The 23,335-nt window shown below is 42.1% G+C and overlaps 1 protein-coding gene across 7 annotated transcripts in view; it reads left to right on the forward strand.

The window, feature by feature from the left end:
• rnf144aa (ring finger protein 144aa) overlaps positions 1 to 23,335 on the forward strand; it is a 154,829-nt gene that overhangs the window by 112,679 nt on the left and 18,815 nt on the right. For all 7 annotated transcript variants that reach the window (XM_089003890.1, XM_089003891.1, XM_089003892.1 and 4 more), the window contains 4 exons: positions 14,210 to 14,360; positions 18,598 to 18,702; positions 19,920 to 19,980; positions 22,418 to 22,634. In XM_089003890.1, coding sequence (XP_088860016.1) covers positions 14,226 to 14,360; positions 18,598 to 18,702; positions 19,920 to 19,980; positions 22,418 to 22,634 — 518 coding nt within the window. In that variant the 5' untranslated portion in view covers positions 14,210 to 14,225. The remainder of the gene's footprint in view (positions 1 to 14,209; positions 14,361 to 18,597; positions 18,703 to 19,919; positions 19,981 to 22,417; positions 22,635 to 23,335) is intronic.

The following is a 23,335-nucleotide window of genomic DNA, read 5'->3' on the forward strand; positions in this document are numbered from 1 at the left end:
ACCCCCCGGACCCCTAATGAGGAATAAGCGGTACAGAACATGGATGGATGGATGGAAGGACACACAGATGACACATTATCGTCATCATCTGACCTAGATGTCATCAAAAGCTAAATATGAGCCATTTGTCGTGAGGGAGGGTGCTCTGTATACATTACTCATGATCTTCATTTTAACGGGTACATTCTAAAGCGTTTGAGTAATTCACGATGAGGACCCCGATGACAACACCTCAAATGTCACAGCACACAAAGCAGATGACACACCCCTCATCTTATTCTCAACAGAAGTGAAGTGAACCATGCCAATGATTAATTTGCCAATTCAATATTCTAAGACGGGTTCCTGAGGAATCCTGGCTATGATCTGACCGAGGTGCTCATTTTTTTTCTTCAAAACCATGCTCCACCTTGCCTGCAGACTGCTTAGTCATGAAGTCCTTTGAGAGGCTGATAATGGCTCAGATCAAAAACTACATTGATGTCACTGTGGCTCCTTCACCAGTACATCAAATGGAAGAAAAGCTCCATAATCACCAGGAGCTATGCATACTGCAACAGGGACTTTGTAGAATCGTAATGTCATTAGGATACAGATCCTTTTTTGTGTCTGAACATTAACAAGCCGAAATCCCACTAATACAGTGTATTAGAGCTAGTGAGATGCCTGTCGAAAATTAAAGGATGATGGAGAGGACACAACCAATGAGGTGTTTGTAGGACATTCCTAAATTCCTGTAAAGGCTTAAATGACATTAGCTTCTCCGAAACCGAAATAATTAATTCAGCGGATTTGCAATTTGATATGGTTATCAAGAGAAATGGCTTCCTTTTGCAGTAACCTCATTGACGTTTTGGCTTAACAAAAAGACAAATTATTTGATGTATTCATGAGGTAATGGTAAACAATTGATTTTCTTTTTACTTTTCCCTTTAGGGTTACAGTATTGGACACCCATTTTTTTACACCTCAAGCGCGAGCTGCGATGACAAGATGAGCAATGACGTCTTACATGAGTGCTTTTGCAATATTAGATGGAAATTGAAATTCAAAGGTTCCATGAAAGTTGTTGAGTTATGGTATCTCTGTTGCTGCACTGTTCCCATGGGACAATTACGATGCCACGGTCAGTAATAACAAAACAAAATAAACACGTCCCTTGACCAATTTTGGTTGATCCATATACAGTGGGGCCTTGGTTTACACACGCCTTGCCTTACGAACGTTTCGGTTTACGAATGATAAATTTATGAAAATTAAACCTTGGATTACGCACTACTTTTCGCGATACACACCACCCACCATGGCTGGCGGAGTAAGAAGAACACCAAAGCACATGACTGAACAGCGCACCAGCCGGCCTGCCTTTCCACACCCCCTTTGTCTGAATACACACGTTGATCCAGAGCGAGCGAGAGAGACAGAGAGAGATAGAGACACACACGTCGATCGCCTCCAAGGAGTTTTTTTGGATTGGATTGGATTGGATTTGCCTTTATTAGTCTCGCAGTGGAGAAATTTACATTTCACAGCAGCAAAGTTATGAAAGAAATGAAAGTAGAAAAGCAAAACACGGGAGCTGCTGGAAAGGCAGCCACTCTCGCGGCGCCGTCTTGAAGTCAAAAGAACAAAAAAAAAACAAGTAACAAATAACATGACAACACAAAGACACAGAGAGACATTCATTCTTAAGCACTTTCTGTACCCTCTTTGTTACATAAAGCAGTTCCAGATGAAAGAGGAGGAGGAGAGGATCAAAGCGTCTCTTCACCAGCGGATCAGGGACATCATGGTGGAATGTGCACGTCGACTACAAGCTAAATGTTTTACAGATACTTTTGCTTTTTTGGGACCGAAAAAGACACCACAGGCTCGCGTTCAGCCGAAGAAAAGACAAAACAAAATTACAGTCGAGGAGAAGAAGGAGATCATTGAGAAACACGAACGAGGTGTGCGTTTGTCTGATTTAGCCACTTAGCGGATATGCTAATTCCATTTCAATGTTTGTCGTTGTGTTCAGCTGATAGAAAAGGCTTGGCATGATGTTACCCTTCGATCCTTGAAAGCAGCATGGAAGAATTTGTGGCCCGCATGCATCCTTGAGAGGGACTTTGAAGGATTTGATCCTCATGAGTCTGTTGTTTTGGACGATATTGTTTCCATTGGACAGAACATGGGACGCAAAGTGGATGCAGATGACATCGAGGAGCTTGTTGCTGACCATAATGAGATCCTCAACACACAATATTTGATTTGCTAAGTGGAATGATGTGCAGGCTTTATTGAACAGTTCCATCCAGAAAAAGCTATGAGAATCATCAACATGATGAATGATAATGTGATGCCTCAGTTTCGTAAGACCTTACAAGTCTGAAAGCAACAGGTGGCAATTAAGAGCCATCAACGACCATCACAAATGTAAATAAAGTGACTTTATTATACAGAACGGATTATTCTCATTTTAATGGTTTCCTATTGGGGAAAAAATGGGGATACACACTTTTCGCCTTACACACTCCAACCAATTCAGTTCGTAAGCCAAGGTCTCACTGTAGATGTGTGACGTCGGAATCGGTCTCACTACTCGGGATGCCAAAATCTATTTAGGAGTTATTATTGTATTTAGGAGTTTCTGAAAAATTACAAAGAGTCCTTTGGCAACATAAAATTCCTACTTATTTCAAACCGATAAACACGTTAAGGCAAAAATTAGTGCATCCAAAAGATAGGCTACCAAATGAAAAACAGTAATGTAGTTTTTGCCATACATTGTAAGAATGAAAATTGTAAAGAGCAGTACATTGGGGAGACTCAACAAATTCTCAAAAAAAGACTTTATCAACATCGCAGGGATAATATAAGTGGACCTCAATCGGCAGTACATTTGCACCTAAAAGCTAGCAACCATTCATTTGACGACAATGAGGTTAAAATCTTAGCGAAAGAACATAGATGGTTTGAAAGGGGGGTAAAAGAAGCGATTCTTATAAAACAACAAAATCCTTCATTAAACCGGTCTGGTGGGGTGAGGTTCAATTTGGATCGTTCATACAATAACCTGCTTAGGCAAAACAGGTTAGGCAACTTTCGTAATGCTGATGAGGTTCGTTATGCTGATGAGCTGATACCGGTGGGAGTGGGGGTAATAGGCCAGTCGTTAGTCAGGAATGCAGGAACAATCAGTGGGGCCACAGGGAGGGGTCCTCTGCCCCCCCAACTTGAGAGTAGGGACCTATCATAGCTGTGTCCGGCGCCACCATTTCTGGACATTAGGGATATATAAATAGGGCCGATACGACCAGTCAGACTTTAGTTCGCTGACGAAGCCTCTTGGATAGGAGGCGAAACGTCCGAAACCTTCACATTTGTACAGATGACGGCTGAAGAAACCTTCTCATCGATGAACCACACAGTATGTAGGTTACAGCATTAGCTGTATCATCTGCCACTGTTAATTAATCCACTTGCTAAAAATAGTCAATAGGATGATTCCGCTATGTCAGTTTTCCGTTTGCTCGATTATGATAATAATGGGGTAACACCTAGAGGTCATTTTCAGCGGTCTTTATGATGCATACTTTTTCATCGTTGGTTGCAGCAAGTTCTTTGGGTCAGCAAATAAGGAATCAGAATTTAAAAATATGAACACTTGTGGCAACGTTCATCCCAGCAGTTCTAATGGTCTTTTTATACTCAAACTCCAACCCTACCTGCGCCTTTTTGGAAGCACAGATAGGCCAGCACTTTTTTTGATTGGGAGAAATGTGGCTGCCATCTGACTGTCATTGGTGGACAGCACTGGAGCGATTGTGTTTTTTTCGCCCCTGTGATGAGCAGCATTTTCACAGCCCCGCTTTATTCAGCGGAAGGATCTGTGCTGTTGGGCAGTCTGCGGCTGGATGGATGCATGGCTTGAGGAGCCCACGAAGAGAAGAAAGGAACTTCAGCGCAGAGTGCCGATGCATATGTGGAACTGTCACAGCTTGGAATTGAAGCGGATTTACGTGAGACGGGAGATGTGGGAAATCTCTTTACATCAATGGATGCGGCAGCTTTGTGTTTGCTTTCAAAACTTAGCTTGTAGCAGAGGTGCACGTTTCACCATGTTCCACTGGTGAAAAAGATGATTTGATCTTCTCTTTCATTTAGAACAGCTTAATACAACAAAGAGGGTGTAGAAAGTGCTTACTTGGGCTGTCTAATGACTGTCTGTATCTTTGTATTGTCAAATTAATTCGTTATTATTCTTCTGTTCTTTTCACTTCAAGATGGCGTCGCGACAGTGGCTGCCATTACAGCAGCTCCTGCGTTTTGTTTTTCTACTTCTTTTCCTTGCCTCTTCCTTTCATCACTTTGCTGCTGCCAAATGTGAGACATTTACATTTAGTATGAGACTAATAAACGTTTATGTAACCTAATATATTCTAACATTTTATGTGGAGGCCATCATTGGAATCTGAGATAAACAAACAATAACGTTGCTTTTCCCTGTTCCTTCCTAGAGACATAATCACTTGCGTCATCATGACTCTTAGGATGCAAAAGGTTGTTCCATTTGTGCAGCTTTGTCGAGTCACATGAATGCTCCCCCAATCAGATAATGAATGGATTCCCGAAAGACTGAATGCATGTTCAACCCGATTCACAGCACTGCAGACACTGGGTTACTTGTATTTAAATCCCTTGCAGCAGAATCACTCACAACTTTAACATTGGGGAATATGATGCAAATTACTGTGACTGGGTCACAGACCGGTTCCTCAGGCACAGTCTGAGGAACCGGTCAAAAGCCTGGGCAGGTGGTACAATGCAAGCCTCAGAGACAAAGATCAAGTGCAGCAACTAAAGCAGGACATCACCAATAGTCTGGAAATCATCAACAACACTCCACTGCCAGGAAAGCTCAAGCTCTGGTGTCTGCAGTTTGGACTTCTCCCTCAGGTAATGTGGCCACTCACAGTCTATGAGGTCCCACTCTCAACTGTGGAGAAGATGGAGCGAGCCATCACTAGATATGTGAAACGCTGGCTTGGTGTTCCACGCTGTCTGTCCAACATCGGCCTTTATGGCAAACGGGTCCTTGAGCTTCCAATCACAAGCCTCACCGAAGAGTACAAGTGCGCTAAAGTGAGACTTCAGATGACCCTCACAGACTCCAGAGACTGGAAGATCAGTCAAGCTGCACCCTTCCTATTAACTGGACGGAAATGGACCCCATCCATTGCAGTGCAGCAGGCCACAGCAGCCCTAAGGCACAGCGACATTGTGGGACACGTTCAGCTAGGAAGAGGGGGGTTTGGCCTGACAAACAAACCTTCTTGGCGTAAGGCTTCAACATCGGAAAATGGAGATGGCAGAGGTGCGCTGCCAAAAGGAAGCTCAAAGAACTGCACAGGGTGTCTCTCTTGCCAAGCAGGGACAATGGATGAGGTGGGAAGGCCTGGAGAAGAGAAAGCTCAGCTGGAAGGATCTCTGGGAAATGGAGGCAAGCAACATCAGCTTCATCATCAGAGCTATCAACGATGTGCTCCCATCTCCAAAAAACCTCCACCAATGGTACGGCGAAGATCCAACCTGTGACCTCTGTCGAACTCCAGGAACTCTGAAACACATCCTGACCGGTTGTAAGACCAGCCTCACACAAGGCCACTACACCTGGAGGCACAACCAGGTCCTGAAGAGTTTGGCAGTTGTCCTTGAGAGCAAGAGGAATACCATCAACTCCTTGCCAATGAGAGCCACCACGTCAAGCACAGCACCATTGACTTTCATCCGAGAGGGACAGAGAAAGCCCAACCATCCTCCTGCCAAACCACAAGTTGGACAGCTATCCAGGGCCCGCGATTGGGAGATGCGGGTTGACATTGGCCAGCAATTGGTTTTCCCAGCGGAGATTGCAGCCACCACCCTCATACCAGACTTGGTGCTCTGGTTCCCTTCACTCAAGGCTGTCTACATCGCAGAACTCACAGTCCCATGCGAAAACTCTGTTGAAGAGGCCTATGAGCGCAAGAAGCTGCACTACACAGAACTCTCAGTGGATGCGCAACAGCGGGGATGGAAAGCCAAGGTATATCCAATTGAAGTTGGATGCAGAGGGTTTGTGGCTTCCTCCACCATCAGCCTGCTAAAAGACTGGGTATCCACGGACGGGCTCTGCGGCACACAGTTAGATCAGTCTCTTAAGCCGCAGAAAGAAGCAGCCAGTGGATCTGGATGAAGAGGAAGGACCCTTGTTGGGCTCATAGAACAGCAACCTAAGACACAACACCCCTCCCCCCACCAGCTTCTCAACATCTGATTGGGCATGGGACACAAGCGCGGGCGTGATCAACCTGTCACTGGCCACCATCGATGAGGGTGTCTAGTGATTAAAAGGCCGAAACACCCAATGATGAGAGATACAAGATGGCGCCGCGAATGGCAGCCTCGGTCACACGCTCCCTAGTATTGTTCCTGGTTTTGTCATTTTCATTTGTTTTTTGCGACTCAGTGACACGAGGGAAGAGTTACTGAGCATTGGGGAATCCACTCTTGAACTATTTTCACCGACACACCAAAATCTACAAGGTTTTTCGGGGCTGCTCGCGAGCGGCGTAGCAGCTCTGTACGGAGCTTTGAGACGCAGGCGTAGGAGGGGGAAGCGAGCCGGCGTGCTCGTCAAGCTACGGCAGCGTGGATTTCGAACGCATCTCCCATCGATTCACCTCGCTAATCTACGCTCACTACCAAACAAGATGGACGAACTTCTGCTTCTCACAAAGACCAATAAAACGTTTGCCCGCTCTGCTGCGCTGTGCTTCACTGAGACCTGGCTCAGTGACCGCCACCCGGATTCCGCGCTACGCCTACCCGGATTCCGTCTCCTTCGGGCCGACCGTGACACGGAGCAATTTGGGAAATCCAAAGGCGGTGGACTATGCTTCTACATCAACGAAGAATGGTGCACCGATGTCACGATGCTCGACGCACACTGCAGCCCTGGCTTGGAATCGGTGTCTCTCAACTGCAAGCCATTCAACTCGCCACGTGAGTTCGCTTCCTTTATTCTCGTCGCTGTGTACATCGCGCCACAAGCTAATGCTAACGCGTGTATACAAACGCTAGCGGACCATGTAAACCAACTCGAACTAAAATATCCAGAGTCACCCCTGATCATTTTGGGCGATTTTAATCAAACACGTTTAAACCGTGAACTTCCCAAATATAAGCAGCATATTGACTGTTTCACTAGAGGAGAAAACATTCTAGATCATTGTTACACAGCACTCAAAGGTGCATACCGGTCTGTTGCGCATGCAGCATTGGGTCTTTCTGACCACTATTTAATCCACTTAATTCCCACATACAAACAGAAACTCAAATGTGTAAAACCGGTAGTCAAGACAGTTAAAAAATGGACAGATGAAGCAAAGTTAGCCCTACAAGAGTGCTTAGACTGCACTGATTGGAGCGTCTTTGAAACTTCAACGGGCACATTGGATGAATACACAGACACTGTAACATCATACATCAGTTTCTGTGAGGACATGTGTGTACCAACAAAGTCCTTCCGCTCATTCAACAACAACAAGCCATGGTTCACTCCCAAACTCAGGCAGCTTAGGAAAGAGAGAGTCCGCATTTCAAAGCGGCGATCGAGCAGTTTACAAACTCGCCCGAAACAGGCTGACGAAGGAAATTAACATCGCAAAGAAAAGTTATGCGGAGAGGCTTAACAAACAGTTCTCCGCTAACGACTCTGCATCGGTGTGGAATGGACTGAAAGCAATAACAAATTATCGTTTACCATCCCCCCAAGCAGTGTACAACAATGGTATGGCTGATGAGTTAAATACATACTTTTGCCGATTTGAAAAGGACACCCCCATTTCCCTGGTCTGCCCAGCATTACCGGAAACTACCGTATCTCCGCCCTCTGCCCTACAGATCAACGAACTGGACGTTAGAGGGCCCTTCAAGCAGCAGAAGATCAAGAAAGCTGCGGGACCTGACAGAGTGTCCCCCTCCTGCCTGAGAGTCTGCGCTGACCAGCTGGCTCCGGTCTTCACACAAATCTTCAACAGAGCCCTGGAGCAGTGTGAAGTCCCATCCTGCTTCAAACAGTCTACTATCGTCCCAGTTCCAAAGAAACCAGCACCCTCGGGATTGAACGACTATAGACCTGTTGCTCTGACGTCTGTGGTCATGAAGTCCTTTGAACGCCTCGTGCTGAACCACCTAAAGAACATCACCGGACCTCTGCTAGATCCTCTTCCGTTTGCCTACCAGGCAAACAGGTCTGTGGAGGATGCAGTCAACATCGGACTACGCAAGGATCCTGTTTGTGGACTACAGCTCTGCGTTCAATACCATCATCCCAGAACTCCTCATCCCTAAACTTCTCCAGCTTGTTGTGTCCCCTACGATCTGCCAGTGGACCCTCAGCTTCCTGACAGGAGGGACACACCAGGTCAGACTGGGAAATATATCATCCACAACACGAACCACAAGCACTGTAGCCCCGCAGGGATGTGTCCTCTCTCCATTGCTCTTCTCTCTCTACACGAACGACTGCACCCCAACGCACCCAGCTGTCAAATTCATAAAGTTCTTAGACGACACCACGGTCATCGGTCACATCAAAGACGGCGAAGAGTCTGCGTACCGACAACAAGTGGAGCAGCTGGAGCTCTGGTGCAGCCGTCACAACCTGGAGCTGAACACGCTCAAGACAGTTGAGAAGAAAAAATCATTGGCCCTACCCACTCTCGAGGACTTGCACACTGCAAGAATCCAAACTAGGGCGCGGAAAATCCTACTGGACCCTCCACACCCTACCCACCACCTATTGCAGCTATTCCCCTGAGGCAGGTGCTACCGATCCATGCGCACCAAATCCAGCAGATATTTAAACAGCTTCTTCCCCCAAGCCATGAACTCTTTGAACTCTTTCAACAGTAGCCAAAATGGAACTGTATAGTGCCACTTAGCAGTTTTTTTTGACGACGATACTAGTGCAGCGTGTTCTACCGGGGAAAAAATTCCTTGTGTGTTCTACATACTTGGCAATAAAGATGATTCTGATTCTGATTCTGATTCTTTGGCACACTACTGACGATGTGTCCAAAATTCACAACCTCCCATCCCTGAGGCACAGCTCCCACACCACTCTCAACATCAAGGCTAATCTCATGTGAGGACCACCCATTGGCACAAATGGACAGAATAACATCACGTCCAGTGTTTCATGATTCTTGCGATTGAACAATATCCATCCATCCATCCATTTTCCGTACTGCTTATTCCTCATTAAAATATTTTTTTTTTAATCATGAAAAAATCTAGAATTCATTGAAAGGAAGAAAAATATACATGTATATACAGGTATGATATTATTCAAGATAAAATAAAAAACAACAATTTATTCAATGCACCTACAATGTCAGTGTAGCAAGCTAATTTTCTCTGGGAGCATTTGCATTTCAGTTGACCAAACATTTTATGACTAATTTAAGTTTTGAGCAGGCGCCAGTAGTGACAGTCCAGTCATGTTTCATCTGCATGCTTGGGTATGATGCTGATGGTCACACTTGGCTAACACCAGAGCTATAGCAAGTCTGCTTCACCACTTATCTATCCAAAGGCGTATAATTGGGTTCATAAAATCGAATCTAATATCGTAGCCAATCAAGAAAATATACCTTATTCAATTGCCTATTCAAAAAGTATAAGGCTCTGTTTGGAAATGAGCATATAGCAAGTGCACACGCTTTGAAAATGCCAGGGATAATGGACCACAGCACTGGAATTGAACTGCACTGCCCTTTCTCTGTGAATCTAATCATCTGTCATGTTCTTGTCTCTCTTATCTCCGCAGCACATCCTGCCACTGCTTTTTTTTTTTAATTGTCTTTCATTCTGTATATCCAAATAGGTCTGCTATACATTTTGCAAGTGAACAATCTAATGTTCTTCTCTTGGTACTGCTGCTATTGAAATGTCCATTTATATAGACTTTTGAGATATGTATTGCAACACTCTCCGTGGTCATTAAGTCTTGTGTCTTGAGAAGCATGTCCAAAAAAATGGGGATTCGGCTTGTAATCTCTGCAGCCTCATTAAATCGGTTTGACACTTATATGACAGACACTGGTTCACCCTTTGGCAGAGTCCATATGGCTCTTCTGATACTGTTTTGCTTCTTTGAAAAAATTGTGCTCAAACATAATGATTGCAGACACGTGTAGTGAATTGGTTTTTAGGAATTTTGGCAGTCGTCTTCACTTGAACTCAAAATATTTTTTTCTGTTAATAAAAAAGCACAAACGGAGCGTTTTGCAGTTTTTACCAAAACCAATAGGAATATATTCTAGATATTGTAACACACCTAAACAAAGCCGCTTTTTCCAGTTTAAAAGTGGGCAAACTTTGGAACATTTTTTTTTGAATTAAAGACAAAACATGAGTATAGTTTTCAGTGCATCTGTATTCACAAATTGATCCAATTAGTAAATTTGTAGCGACTGCTCAAAATGTGAAGAGGCTTAACAGTTGAGCTCTTCTTGCCTTCCTTTCTGTGTACATTTCTAGCCGTCTAAAACAATGATATTTGATATATTGATATATATTTGATATATTGTAAATACATACATATTTTCCTGTTAACATTGGAAACAGTCTTCCAAGATTACGGCTACAAATTATTTCCCTTTTTAAACAAAGATTTTACCATGTTCCGTGTATTTTCAAACCACAGAAGCCACTCACTCGCATGTCATGGCTCAGCACTCGATAACAAATTGCCATTTAAGTCTCTGTATACGAGTTCAGTGTCTGCATAATGGAGAGTCATTTCCGCTCAGTGCTATCCGGTTAATGTGATGGATGCTGAATAGATGCATGGATGCCTTGTGATTCGAGTGCGTAGAACATTGAGGTGCTCACTTGTCCATTCACTTTTCCTACTCCTCCTCCCACACATATTTGATTACAATTATTTCATAGAGGGTTTAATGAAGAACATTATTGACTGAATATCTAAGTGCAAATACCGTACACATTTTCCCTCCTGCTATAATTGACATTAGGGATGTGCTTGATAATTAACTGTCCTATTTTCCGCACTATAAGGCGCACCTACAAACATTCTATTTTATAAGAAAACGACAGTGAACCCTATAATCTGATGCGTTTTATATACTGTATATGGATGAATATTCAGATTTTTTTGGACATAGCATTTTACATGTTTTGGAAAGTGCTTTGTACCAACTACATACAGTAAAGGTGCCATATTATTAAAACTGTATTATATTTCCATTAGCATAGCTCCCCCCAATGCAAGGGTGTCAAACTCATTTTTTGCTGCGGGCCACATTGTATTTAGGGTTTCCTCTCGGGGACCGTTATAAATTTGGGTAAGCCATCACAATGTTTAATCCCCTGCACATATTATATACAGAGAGCAAAACAAATTAATGAATGGCTCATTTTCAAGCTTGAAGTAAAAAATAATGAAATTGTTATTTACATGGGACAATTGGAAATTTGTGTTCATACTTTAGCAAGCATCATGGAATTTCACAACTTTGATTGGCTTTTGCAGGCTGAATAAAAAGATGTGGCTGGCCAGTTTTGGCCCCCGGGCCTGTGCTTTGACACCTGTGCTCTAATAGATTCATAATGAAACTCCAGCTACTATTGCATTCTATACACCTTAGAATGCTTTGCAGCCGATGCTGTTGATGAAAAAAAAGTTAAAGTTTGCCATTCATTGAAGGTGTGTCTTCTACTCTGTGCAGAAAATATGGCAAATAATAATGAGGAATACTACTGATAGAGTAATACTACCTGCAGGTCAGTGGTGCAACTAGGGAAAGTGCTGTTTATATACAGGTGCTTGTCAAGAAAAAAGGAATATCAAAAAAGTTCATTTATTTCAGTAATACTCTTCAAAAAGTTACATTAGTGTACTGCATACATTTATACCAGTCAGTGTGACTGATACTCTTAAAAGACAACTGACGTCTCCGGACAAGTTGTGTCCATAATTTGTAAAATGGCTTCAAATGACTTCTACTGAGCCTATTTTAAAAAGATTCCACCGCATATAGCTATATTTTACGTTTTAAGACTCTCGCTGAATATTCAGAAAGTCTTGTTTTTGAGTTGGTGACGAGTCTGTACGTGACGTCACTAAAGGAACGCCCCTGACCGAAAAAAAAAAGACATTGTAGCAGTCCTTCCATCACGTCAATGTATTTTGCTGTATTGTTTGGTCTGAAAACCTTGTGTTGCACCCAAAAGCCGCCAGAAGAGGGTGTCCAAGCTCCATATAAGGAATTTATCAGCCTGTGGAAACAGAGGTGGCCACAGGAGGTCGCCATTTTGTGCCTCTTTTCTGGTGATCGTTTCTCCCCAATGTTGCCTCAAAATGGCATCGAATAAATTATGGAATAAACATGTATGGTTTCCTCTTCAGAAATAGTTGAATCATATTCATAACTAGAGGTGTAACAAGAAAGCATATTCTCCGAATCTGAAGCCATTGTTTTGATTCTCAAGCAATGCAAGACGACTTGGCGTGACGTCACAAACTGGGGCGGGACTTTCTGAAAATGCCCAATTCGCAGCTCAATTTTTTGCAGATTTTGGATACTTTAAGTCGTTTTTATTGCTGTTTTGCATTTGAATAAAAATATCATACTATGTGGTTTGGGTATTTTAGATGCTATAAAACATTTTTCTGATGTCAGTTAAGAAACAAAAAAAGTGACGTCGGTTGTCCTTTAAATGTTAATTCATTTTGATTATTAGATCTGACGACTAATAATAAAATTATGATCTAACAACATTCTCCGACCTCAGTGTTTTTGAGCACAATGCATTTTTCAAACTGAAAGTCTATAAAATATATAAACATGCTCCATTGAGTGCCTAATTTGTATTTGGAGCATCCCATGTCTCACTTAGCTCAACTACTGTATATCACTGAAGTTTTACATTGATTCTAAACTAAGAAGAAAAAAAAATAAACAAGTTCAGTAAGCCTAAAATAGATAATTTTGTTGCATGTGGAAGAAAAGCATGGCACTGTTTTCAGCTAAAACAAACCATGTCTTATTGTATCATTGACTGTCCTCCATGATCTCTCGAATTATCCTTCAGTCAGTTGCTAAGCAGCAAGGCCAGCGATTGGTAAAAGTATTGGCGTATGTGTGAGACCGCTTCATGTAAAAAAAAAAGAAAAGAAAAAAAACTGCCATGGGTGCACCTCGGAAAGATGGAACGAGTGAGCCACAACTGATGAAAATAAATACTTTGAATGTGCTGGTGTAGAGATCCATTGATGTGTAATGAATTAGCAAAAACATCTGCAATGGCTGATTGTTTTTGTTGTGTTTTTTTTAAGCAAAATACAAAAAAATAACATGTAGATCCCATTTGAGTTTTTTATTAGGTCCTGATCATAAATCAGGCTGGCCATGTTATTTTCAGCTGATAGGTATAAGGTATAATATTGGTCAGCTTTGTATTTTCATTGATTATTTATTTGTGTTTAATAATTCATGTATGTATTTAAAAGTCAAAATAATTCTGAAGTACAAAAATATTGCCCAATGGAGCAGCAGCATCTTATTTCAATATTACACAATGTAAGGTTGCTGGTTCATGTTATGGCCTGAAGAAAAATAGTCAGGTTAGAATAAAAAAATAAATATATCCACACAATTGCCAAAATTCTGGTCATTTGTATAAGCTGCTACTTTCTAAACTTGACCATGCACAATCTATTATTCAAATAGGATTCCAAAAAAGGCGCCTACCATCTGTTAGAGGTTAAGTTGATTGGCAAAAGACTACTTATAGACAACACGTGTATCGCCGAGGAGATGCACGTGCTGTGTATAAGCAAAATAAAGGACAAAGGGCTCAACATTGACATGAAAGTCAGCACTGACGTTCAAAGAAAAAAGACCGGTGCACAAGGCGGCAGTGACCGCTTGTGCATCATTTTCCCTAAGATGTTTGCACACTTTGATATAACAAACTTCTATGACTTCTACCCATCATACACTCGAGTGAAAAATGAACCTTTGTTTCTGGTGAGGTACTGTTTGCTGCTATTGTAGATTGTGTAATTTCTAATTTCCTCCCAATAATGATTGACACTGTTAATTATTTTTTTATACTCAGGCTTATGACATGTTGTCTTTCTCTTTTCAAGCTCCGTGGCGGCGAAGATGCCCGTGTCGCGGTACCGCCCCACATGGGAGCTGGCCGTGGACCCCCTGGTCCCATGTAAACTGTGCCTTGGAGAGTTCCCCCTGGAGCAAATGACCACCATCACACAGTGCCAATGTATCTTCTGTACACTGGTGAGTTGCATTGCATTGCAGTAGCCTTTATTAGTCTCGCCGTGGAGAAATTTACATTTGATAGCAGCAAAGTGATGAAAGTAATAAGAAAGGAAGAAGTAGAAAAACAAAATACAGGACCTGCTATAAAGGCAGCCACTCTCGCTGCGCCATCTCAGTCAAAACAACAATAAAAAACTAAATAACAAACAATGTGACACAACACAAAAGACAGTCATTCAATCTTAAGTACTTTCGGCACCCTCTTTGTTGTATGAAGCGGTTCTTGATAAAAGAGGAGAGGATCAAAGCATCCTTTTCTTCAGTGGATCAGGGATGTCATGGTGAAATTTGCATGTCTGCTACAAGCTAAACATTGAAAGCAACCACAAAGCTGTAGCATCCATTGACGAAAAGTGACTGTCTCACATCTCATGTCCCACGTAAATCTGCTTCAAATCCAAGTCGCGACAGTTCCACTTACGCCTCCCAGGTGCTCCCAGTGATGTCACTTTGCCATCTTAATCCCTTCATGCACAAATAATGATAACCTGTAACCTCTTCACCTGATAAGCTGTCTACTGTAGTAACCGCTGTCCCGCTGTTTAGCGTGGTAGGAGGCAGCTCATGCCAACGCCGAAGAAGTTCACGGAGTGTCATTTTAAGCATGGCCAAACCCATTCAGAAAATGAAAATGATGAAGGGCATTTTAATGCTTCACAATTGAATACTACAGCGTTCTCATTATTTGCTCATTTTCAGCCACTGTCTTCAACCAGAAACACATCTTCTTCTTCTTCTTCTTTTCCTTTCGGCTTTTCCCCTCAGGGGTCGCCACAGTGAATCAATGTCCTCCATCTATCCCGGTTTTGTGCATCCTCTTCTCGCACACCAGCTACCTTCATGTCCTCTTTGACCACATCCATAAACCTCCTCTTCGGTCTTCCTCTCGGTCTCCTGCCTGGCAGTTCAAGACTCAGCATCCTTCTCCCTGTATAGTCACTCTCTCTCCTCTGGACATGTCCAAACCATCTCAGTCTGGCCTCTCTGACTTTCTCTGCAAAGCCTCTAACATGAGTTGTCCCTCTAATGTACTCATTCCTGATCCTATCCAACCTGGTCACTCCCAAAGAAAACCTCAACATCTTCAGCTCTGCTACCTCCAGCTCTGCTTCCTGTCTTTTCTTCAGTGGCACTGTCTCCAGTCCAAACATCATGGCTGGTCTCACCACGGTTTTATACACTTTTCCTTTCATCCTAGCTGAAACCCTTCTATCACACATCACACCTGACATTTTTCTCCAGCCGCTCCAGCCTGCCGGGACACGCTTCTTCACCTCTTTTCCACTTTCTCCATTGCTCTGGACAGTTGACCCCAAGTACTTAAAATCCTCCACCTTCTTTATCTCTTCTCCCTGTAGCATCACTCTTGCACTTGGATCCCTCTCATTCACACACATATATTCCGTCTTGCTGCGACTGATCTTCATTCCTCTCCTTTCCAGGACATATCTCCACAACTCTAGTTTCTCCGCCACCTGTTCCCAGTTCTCGCTACAGATCACAATGTCATCTGCAAACATCATGGTCCAACGAGATTCTTGTCTAACATAGTCTGTCAGCCTGTCCATCACCATAGCAAACAAGAAGGGGCTCAGAGCTGACCCCTGATGGAGTCCCACCTCCACCTTGAATTCCTCTTTTATACCGACAGCACACCTCACAACTGTCTTACAGTCATGATACATGTCTTGCACCGCTCTGACATACTTTTCCGTCACTCCAGACTTACTCATGCAATGCCACAGCTCTTCTCTGGGCACCCTGTCGTACGCTTTCTCCCGATCTACAAAGACACAATGCAATTCCTTCTGACCTTCTCTGTATTTCTCTATCAGCATTCTTAAAGCAAACACTGCATCTGTCGTACTCTTTTTTGGCATGAAGCCATACAGCTGCTCACAAATGTTCACTTCTGCTCATAGTCTTGCTTCAACTACTCTTTCCCAGAGTTTCATTGTATGGCTCATCAACTTTATTCCTCTGTAATTAGTACAACTCTGCATCCACTTCTTCTTTGCTAACCTCTTTCTCTGTATACACTCCTGCACCTCCCCATTCCACCACCAAGTGTCCTTATCTACCTTTCTTCCACTCGATACACCAAGTACTTTCCGACCTGTGTCTCTGATTATGTTCGCTGTAGTTTGCCAGTCATTTGGAAGTACCTCTTGCCCACCCAGTGCTTGTCTTACCTCCTTCCTAAATGTCATGCAACACTCTTCCTCTTTCAACTTCCACCATTTTGTCCTCACTTCAGCATTTGATTTCTTCATCTTACTCACTGCCAGCGTTATCCTACAAACCACCAACCAGTGACGTGCATCTGTCATCATGGAAAGCTGTCATGGAAATATCAAATGAAAAAATAAATTAAACAGTTAGATGTATTTAGTGATTTGTACTTTAAAGTTCTTGTCCATTTAACTTCACCGTTTTAGGATTTTTTTCAAAATCGCTGAATTTTCACATTTACCGTTCAAATACTAAGTAGAGACGAGCGATGACGTCATTGATGACGTCAGTGCCTCAACAGCCATGAACCTCACCACACATCACTGCCACCAACCTATGCTGTCTGGTACACTCTCACCAACCACTACTTTGCAGTCACTGATTTCCTTTAGATGGCCCCGTTGACACAAAATGTAGTCTACCTATGTACTTCTGCCTCCACTCTTATAGGTCACCCTATGTTCCTGTCTCTTCTGACAGAAAGTATTCACAATAGCCATTTCCATTCTCTTAGCAAAGTCAACCACCATCTGTCCTTCAGCGTTCCTCATCTGGAGTCTAAACCTGCCCATCACCCCCCCCCCCCAATCATCTTTGTTTCCTGCGCCAACATGTCCATTGAAGTCTCCACCAATTACAACCCTCTCACTTCTCGGGATGTTCTGTATGACTTCATCAAAGTCCAGCCAAAATTTCTCCTTCTCCGCCAGCTCACATCCTACTTGTGGGACATACCCACAAACAACATTGAACATCACACCTTCAATTTCTAGCTTCAGACTCATCATTCTATCTGATACTCTTTTTACTTCTAAGACATTCCTAACAAACTCCTCTTTTAAGATAACCCCAACTCCATTTCTCTTTCTGTCTTCACCATGATAGAACAACTTAAACCCTGACCCTAAGCTTCTAGCCTTGTTCCCTTTCCACCTGGTCTCCTGGACACACAGTATGTCTACCTTCCTTCTCTGCATCATGTCAACCAGCTCTCTACCTTTACCTGTCATTGTTCCTACATTCAAAGTTCCTACTCTTAGTTCTATACTCTTGGCGTTCCATCTCTCTCTTTTCCTACGGGCACACCTCCCTCCTCTCCTTCTTCGACCAACAGTAGTCCATTTTCCACTGGCACCCTGAAGGTCAACAGTACCAATGGCGGCCGTTGTTAACCCGGGCCTCGACCGATCCGGTATGGGATTCATAGGTTTGATTCGCATATTTGTTTTGGCAACTTTTTTTTACGTCGGATGCCCTTCCTGACCAACCCTCTGTATTTATCCGGGCTTGGGACCGGCACAATAACACACTGGCTTGTGGCTACATTACCAGAAACACATCTCTGAATTGAATTTATTTAATTAATTTATATTAAGAATTTCCAATATTGTTTCTATGTTCTCTGTTTCTTGGATATGTTGCGCGTTGGTCTGTTACATTATTTGGCTTGATCTTCTTTTTGAAGAAGCTCCTCAAGCATGGTTGTTCTTTTTAAAGGTTTTATGTAAGTACGCAAGCTTTTCAAAATAAAAATTATTCCAGTCTGATGAATTAAATATTTTGGGTTATGTGACCTGATGCTCAGTAAGGGGAATTAAATATATATTAAAGAACATGATGCATGTTTGTTGGTGGAATTAAGTGTCCATTTCTGAAAGTTAGGAACTCACAAATTGTGTCTTTGATCACACATACAGGAACTTTTTCACTGTCACATACGATTCCTATTTATTTTTTTCAGTATGAACAATTTGCTCCAGTATTTAAAAGCTAATCAATGCTCGTCTTTTCGGTTCAGATGTTTAGTTCTAATTGCATATCATTACACATTCTCAGGGTGGAGCATAACTATTTGTCTGGTGTTCGCAGACTATTTGCTGAGATGATTTTTTTCTGTTTGTTTTTGTTTTGCATTCATTAATCTTCCCAGACTGTCAAACTGATACAATTTCTCTCCCCGCAGTGCCTGAAGCAGTATGTGGAACTATTGATTAAAGAAGGCCTTGAAACAGCAATTAGCTGTCCAGACTCCGCCTGTCCAAAAAGAGGGCACTTGCAGGAAAATGAGGTATTGACACGGTCATTCAACATTGTGATAACTCATGGCCAATAGGACCACATGCATGCACCCTGTCAAGCTTGTAAACATCACATTTAGCCAATATGTCCCCTAATTTGGTTTTCTAAGCAGCATTTCCCTCGAACAAATGTAATAATTTTGTCTTCAATGATGTGTAACAAACGGGCCACATTTGCACATGAAGTTGCACTGAATTAGCATGAATAAGATGAAGTAGTGGCTCGCCAGCTTTTTTTTTCTCTGTACCAAATGCTCCTCCTGTTTTGCCTTCATGTGGATGTCAATCGGAAAGTGGAGTATTGTTCTCGCCATCCTTCTGCCACTGTTCACAGCAGCTGCTTTTAAACAAAATAAGACTTCAGGAATATTCAGCACAAGTTTTAAAATGTAAAATATAGCTATATGCGGTGGAATCTTTGTAAAATGTGGTCAGTAGCAGTCATTTGAAGTGATTTTACAAATTATGGATGCAACTTGTCCGGAGGTGTCGGTTGTCCTTTAAGAGATGAAAATGTTTCTCATTTCTTCTTCAGCAATTTTGAGTCATAAATAAGAACACTAGTAAATACAGTAAAGTCTCGTTATATCCATATCGGATATATCGATAGTCCCGGTTATATCGATACTATTTCTATGCACGCACGGAGAAAAGTACATGCAAACAGGGTCGGATATATCGATAGTCCCGGTTATATCGATATTTTTTCGGACTCCCTTGAATATCGATATAACGAGACTTTACTGTATTTTTCACCCATCAACTAAATATATTTGATTCTTAAATTTCACTGAGGGGCGGCCCGGTAGTCTAGTGGTTAGCACACCGGCTTCACAGTGCAGAGGTCGCCGGTTCGCATCCAGGTCCGGCCTCCCTGTGTGGAGTTTGCATGTTCTCCCCGGACCCGTGTGGGTTTTCTCCGGGTCCTCCGGTTTCCTCCCACACTCGATAAAACAAAGCATGGCAGGCAGATTGACCACTCCAAATTGTCCCTCGGTGTGAGTGTGAGAGTGACTGTTGTATGTCATTGTGTGCCCTGCGATTGGCTGGCAAACAATTCAGGGTGTCCCCGGCCTCGTGCCCAAAGACAGCTGAGATAGGCTCCAGCAACCCCCGCGACCCTAATGAGGAATAAGCGGTACGGGAGATGAGATGAGATGAGAAATTTCACTGGATATCATTCCTTCATTTTCTTTTGATCATATAGATTGAGTGCATGGTGGCCACAGAGATGATGCAGAGATACAAGAAGCTTCAGTTTGAAAGAGGTGAGCCAATGCAAAAAATAAATAAATAATAAATAAATAAAGGAATCAATTTTTAATGTAAAAAAATGGACAAAGATTTCACTATTTAGCTTGTAGCAGGGCGATGGTGTGCTTAGTGATAGCCATTCAAACAGGCAAGTGCATCGTCTGAGTCCCTTCTGTGCTCTTCCCTCATCTACTGTATTGCACAGCAACACGCAAAAGGGATGACGACCGTGGAGGCTGGACACGTGTATCTATATTGAGTCAGTCATTTACACGCGTTGGACATGGTTGCCGCCGGAGTACACACACAACAGGGCTTCTGGCAATTTAGATGAGGCGACGGCAACATAATTCATCGCCACTATCAAATGTACTCTATTGCTTTCTTTCCACATTAGTGAAATTCTTGCAACCCCGAAACCATCTGAGCTTTTGTAATCATGGAGAACCATGTCCACTTATGGACTGTAAAGTAAATGTCGGAAGGTCTAAATTTTACATAAAGAGAATAGAGTCGATGGCAGGTTTGTGTTCTCATTGTCTGTTTGAATTGCTTTGGTGATAATGACCACATTCGCAGATACCTCTGCTGCTTTGGAGAACAGTAACCAAGCAACGCATTTGTGCTTTTATGGCACTCAACCTATGAGTTCAACGCCTAGACTCCAGCATAAACTGTACATTGTCCTTGGCTCTGACTGCTGAAATACATGCATGAGAAATTAACAAATGGAAAATGTGACAAACTCTGTTGACATGACTGGCGGTGTACGCACAGTGCTTGGGTCCATAGTTGTCCAGATTTAGTCACATGATCAGAAATCTGGGCCAGCAATGTAATTTTCAGTTGACCTATATCAGTTAGAAACAGTGAATTTACGTTTCAAAGGCATTAAGAAATACATAATAAAACTGAGGTACAAAGATGTTGCCAAATGAAATATTATAAACAGGTTAATATTATAAAAAAAAACACTTGCGAGTCTTCTGTGGAGGCACAAATAAGACGATTGGCAGAAAGCCAATGCTTGTTTTTTTTCAAGGAGAATTGCGCTGACCGATCCAATTTCTCTCCCATATGAACCAATAAAAAGACTGCACATTTTTTCACATTAATAATAATAATACAAAGCTCCCAAGGACACTTTACAGTCACAGACAAGCATAGATACAATAATAAATAAAATGCAATTATAAATAGAATACAATAAATACAACTATAAATATAAACAAGAGCTAGGGCTACACAGAAAATGCAATTTTAAATGGGTGGATTTTGAGATGGGATTTGAAGGTGGGAAGAGAATCAATGTTACGAATGTTTGGAGGAAATGAGTTCCAGAGTTTGGGGACAGAGCAGCTTAAAATTCTTTCCCCCATCGTCCCAAACCAGACAAGCAGGGGGGGCACAGAAGTGGAAGGAGGAAGAGGATGTGGGGGAACGAGAGGGAATAGGAATTTGAAGAAGGTCAGATAGGTATGGGGGGAGCAATGTTATGGATAGCTTTAAATGTATAAAGATGAATTTTACAGTTGATTCTATATTTGAGCGGGAGCCAGTGGAGCTGTTTGAGGACAAGGGGTGATGTGGTGAAAAGATGAGGTTCTGGTGATGATCCAGGCTGTGAAGAATTCTTGACTAGTTGAAGTTTGTGGAGAAGTTTCTTATGGACACCAAGGAGAAGTGAATTGCAATAGTCAATCCATGAGGTGACAAGACCATGAACAAGGATAGCAATGCCGTAAGGGGTGAGAGATGGTTGAAGACGATTGATATTGCATTATCGGGTGAGTGACAAAATAAAAGGTTTATCAAATTGGTCCATCTTTAAGCATGCGTCATCAAGCAGCTTGTCAAACATTGCTTCAAGGTGACTCATACATACAAAGAGAACGACTGCAAAAAAAAAAAAACAATTCCAACATTGCTATTAATGGTATGATGTACCATAGTTATCCTTCATCATTCAGCAATTGTAATATCGTTATTATATTGCTACACAATGTATTTTTTTTCTTTTATTTTGTAGAATGGTTTCTTTTTATCCACAATATCAAAACGTTATGAATGTACCATGCCATTCTACATATTCATTGTTTTTCTTCAATTATAATGTTTTAAAGTTCGAGATAACCCAAAATGGAAATCTTGCCCTGTTCCAGTACCTACCAATTGTAGTTTGATTGTAGCTTTGATTGTAAACATTTTTTAAATTAATAATTCCAAGCTTTACTGATAAACATCAAAGCTATTCCTTGGCATGTTTTAAATGTTTGCCCTCATTCGGACTCATCATTCATTCATTTGGTTAGCTATTCGGTCAGTCAGTTGAGTATATTGCCGGTTAGTTAGTTAGTTGGTTAGTTTGTTGGTTGGTTGGTTAGAGAAATTGTACCACTTTTTTAAAGTCAATGAGTCAAATATGGCAGCCTGTTCATTTTGTACCATCAGAGGTGCTGTTGGACCCTTGTCGGACGTGGTGCCCTTCCTCTACATGTCAGGCAGTGTGCCACCTACAAGAGGCCAATTCATCGGCACAGCCTCAGATGGTCCAGTGTGCTCTTTGCACACTCGAATTCTGTTCGACCTGCAAAGCCAACTGGCATCCCGGTCAGGCCTGCCTGGAGAACAATCTTCCCATTACCGCTTTCCTGCCAGGGGAGAACAGGTATTGTTTCTTATGTCTTTCATCTTAATTCACAGGCCTGAATGCTTCTGTGCAACGTGTGACCTTGGCTTCAATCTTTGTACATATTTTAAATAACATTCTCACTTTCCAGTTGGAACAGAAACTGAACAAGTTGATCCAACGATAACACAGTGAAGCCAGTATCATGTGTCAAAAGGCATTGTTTTGTCATAACTGAAATCTGATCCCTTCATCATAACCTTCTTTTACAGAAATAAATAAAACACTTGGGCAGACAAATGTTTGACATCATAACCAAACATTTACCTTCGTAGCAACAAGGAATAGACTTTCATGAACACATTTCTCTTTTATATAGCAATTAATGGCAATGTCTTCATTTGATCACATCTCGATAATCTTCTAAACAGGCAAAATATCTTAAACTTGATTTTTTTTCTAAATTCATATGGTCATCAAATAAGCAATAAGGTGTCTCGAAGAGAATGGCATCATAATGCACTCATAACTTAAAATAAAAACAGATGGGTCAATAACAGTATTGTAAATTCATGTATAAAGTTTTTTTTTCCTTTTAAGTTTCACTTGACCAAACTAAAATGTTAACTGGTATCACCGTTCATTCCAAGTGTCACCCTCATAGGTTTGCTGAAATTGAGGAATTGTTGATTTTCAAAATGAAATGTAGCCACAAAGGGGCATAAGCCAGTGTCTTTATT

The sequence above is a fragment of the Hippocampus bargibanti genome, linkage group LG09 (assembly GCF_051943395.1).
Source record: "Hippocampus bargibanti isolate YZ-2025 linkage group LG09, ASM5194339v1, whole genome shotgun sequence".
NCBI lineage: Eukaryota > Metazoa > Chordata > Actinopteri > Syngnathiformes > Syngnathidae > Hippocampus > Hippocampus bargibanti.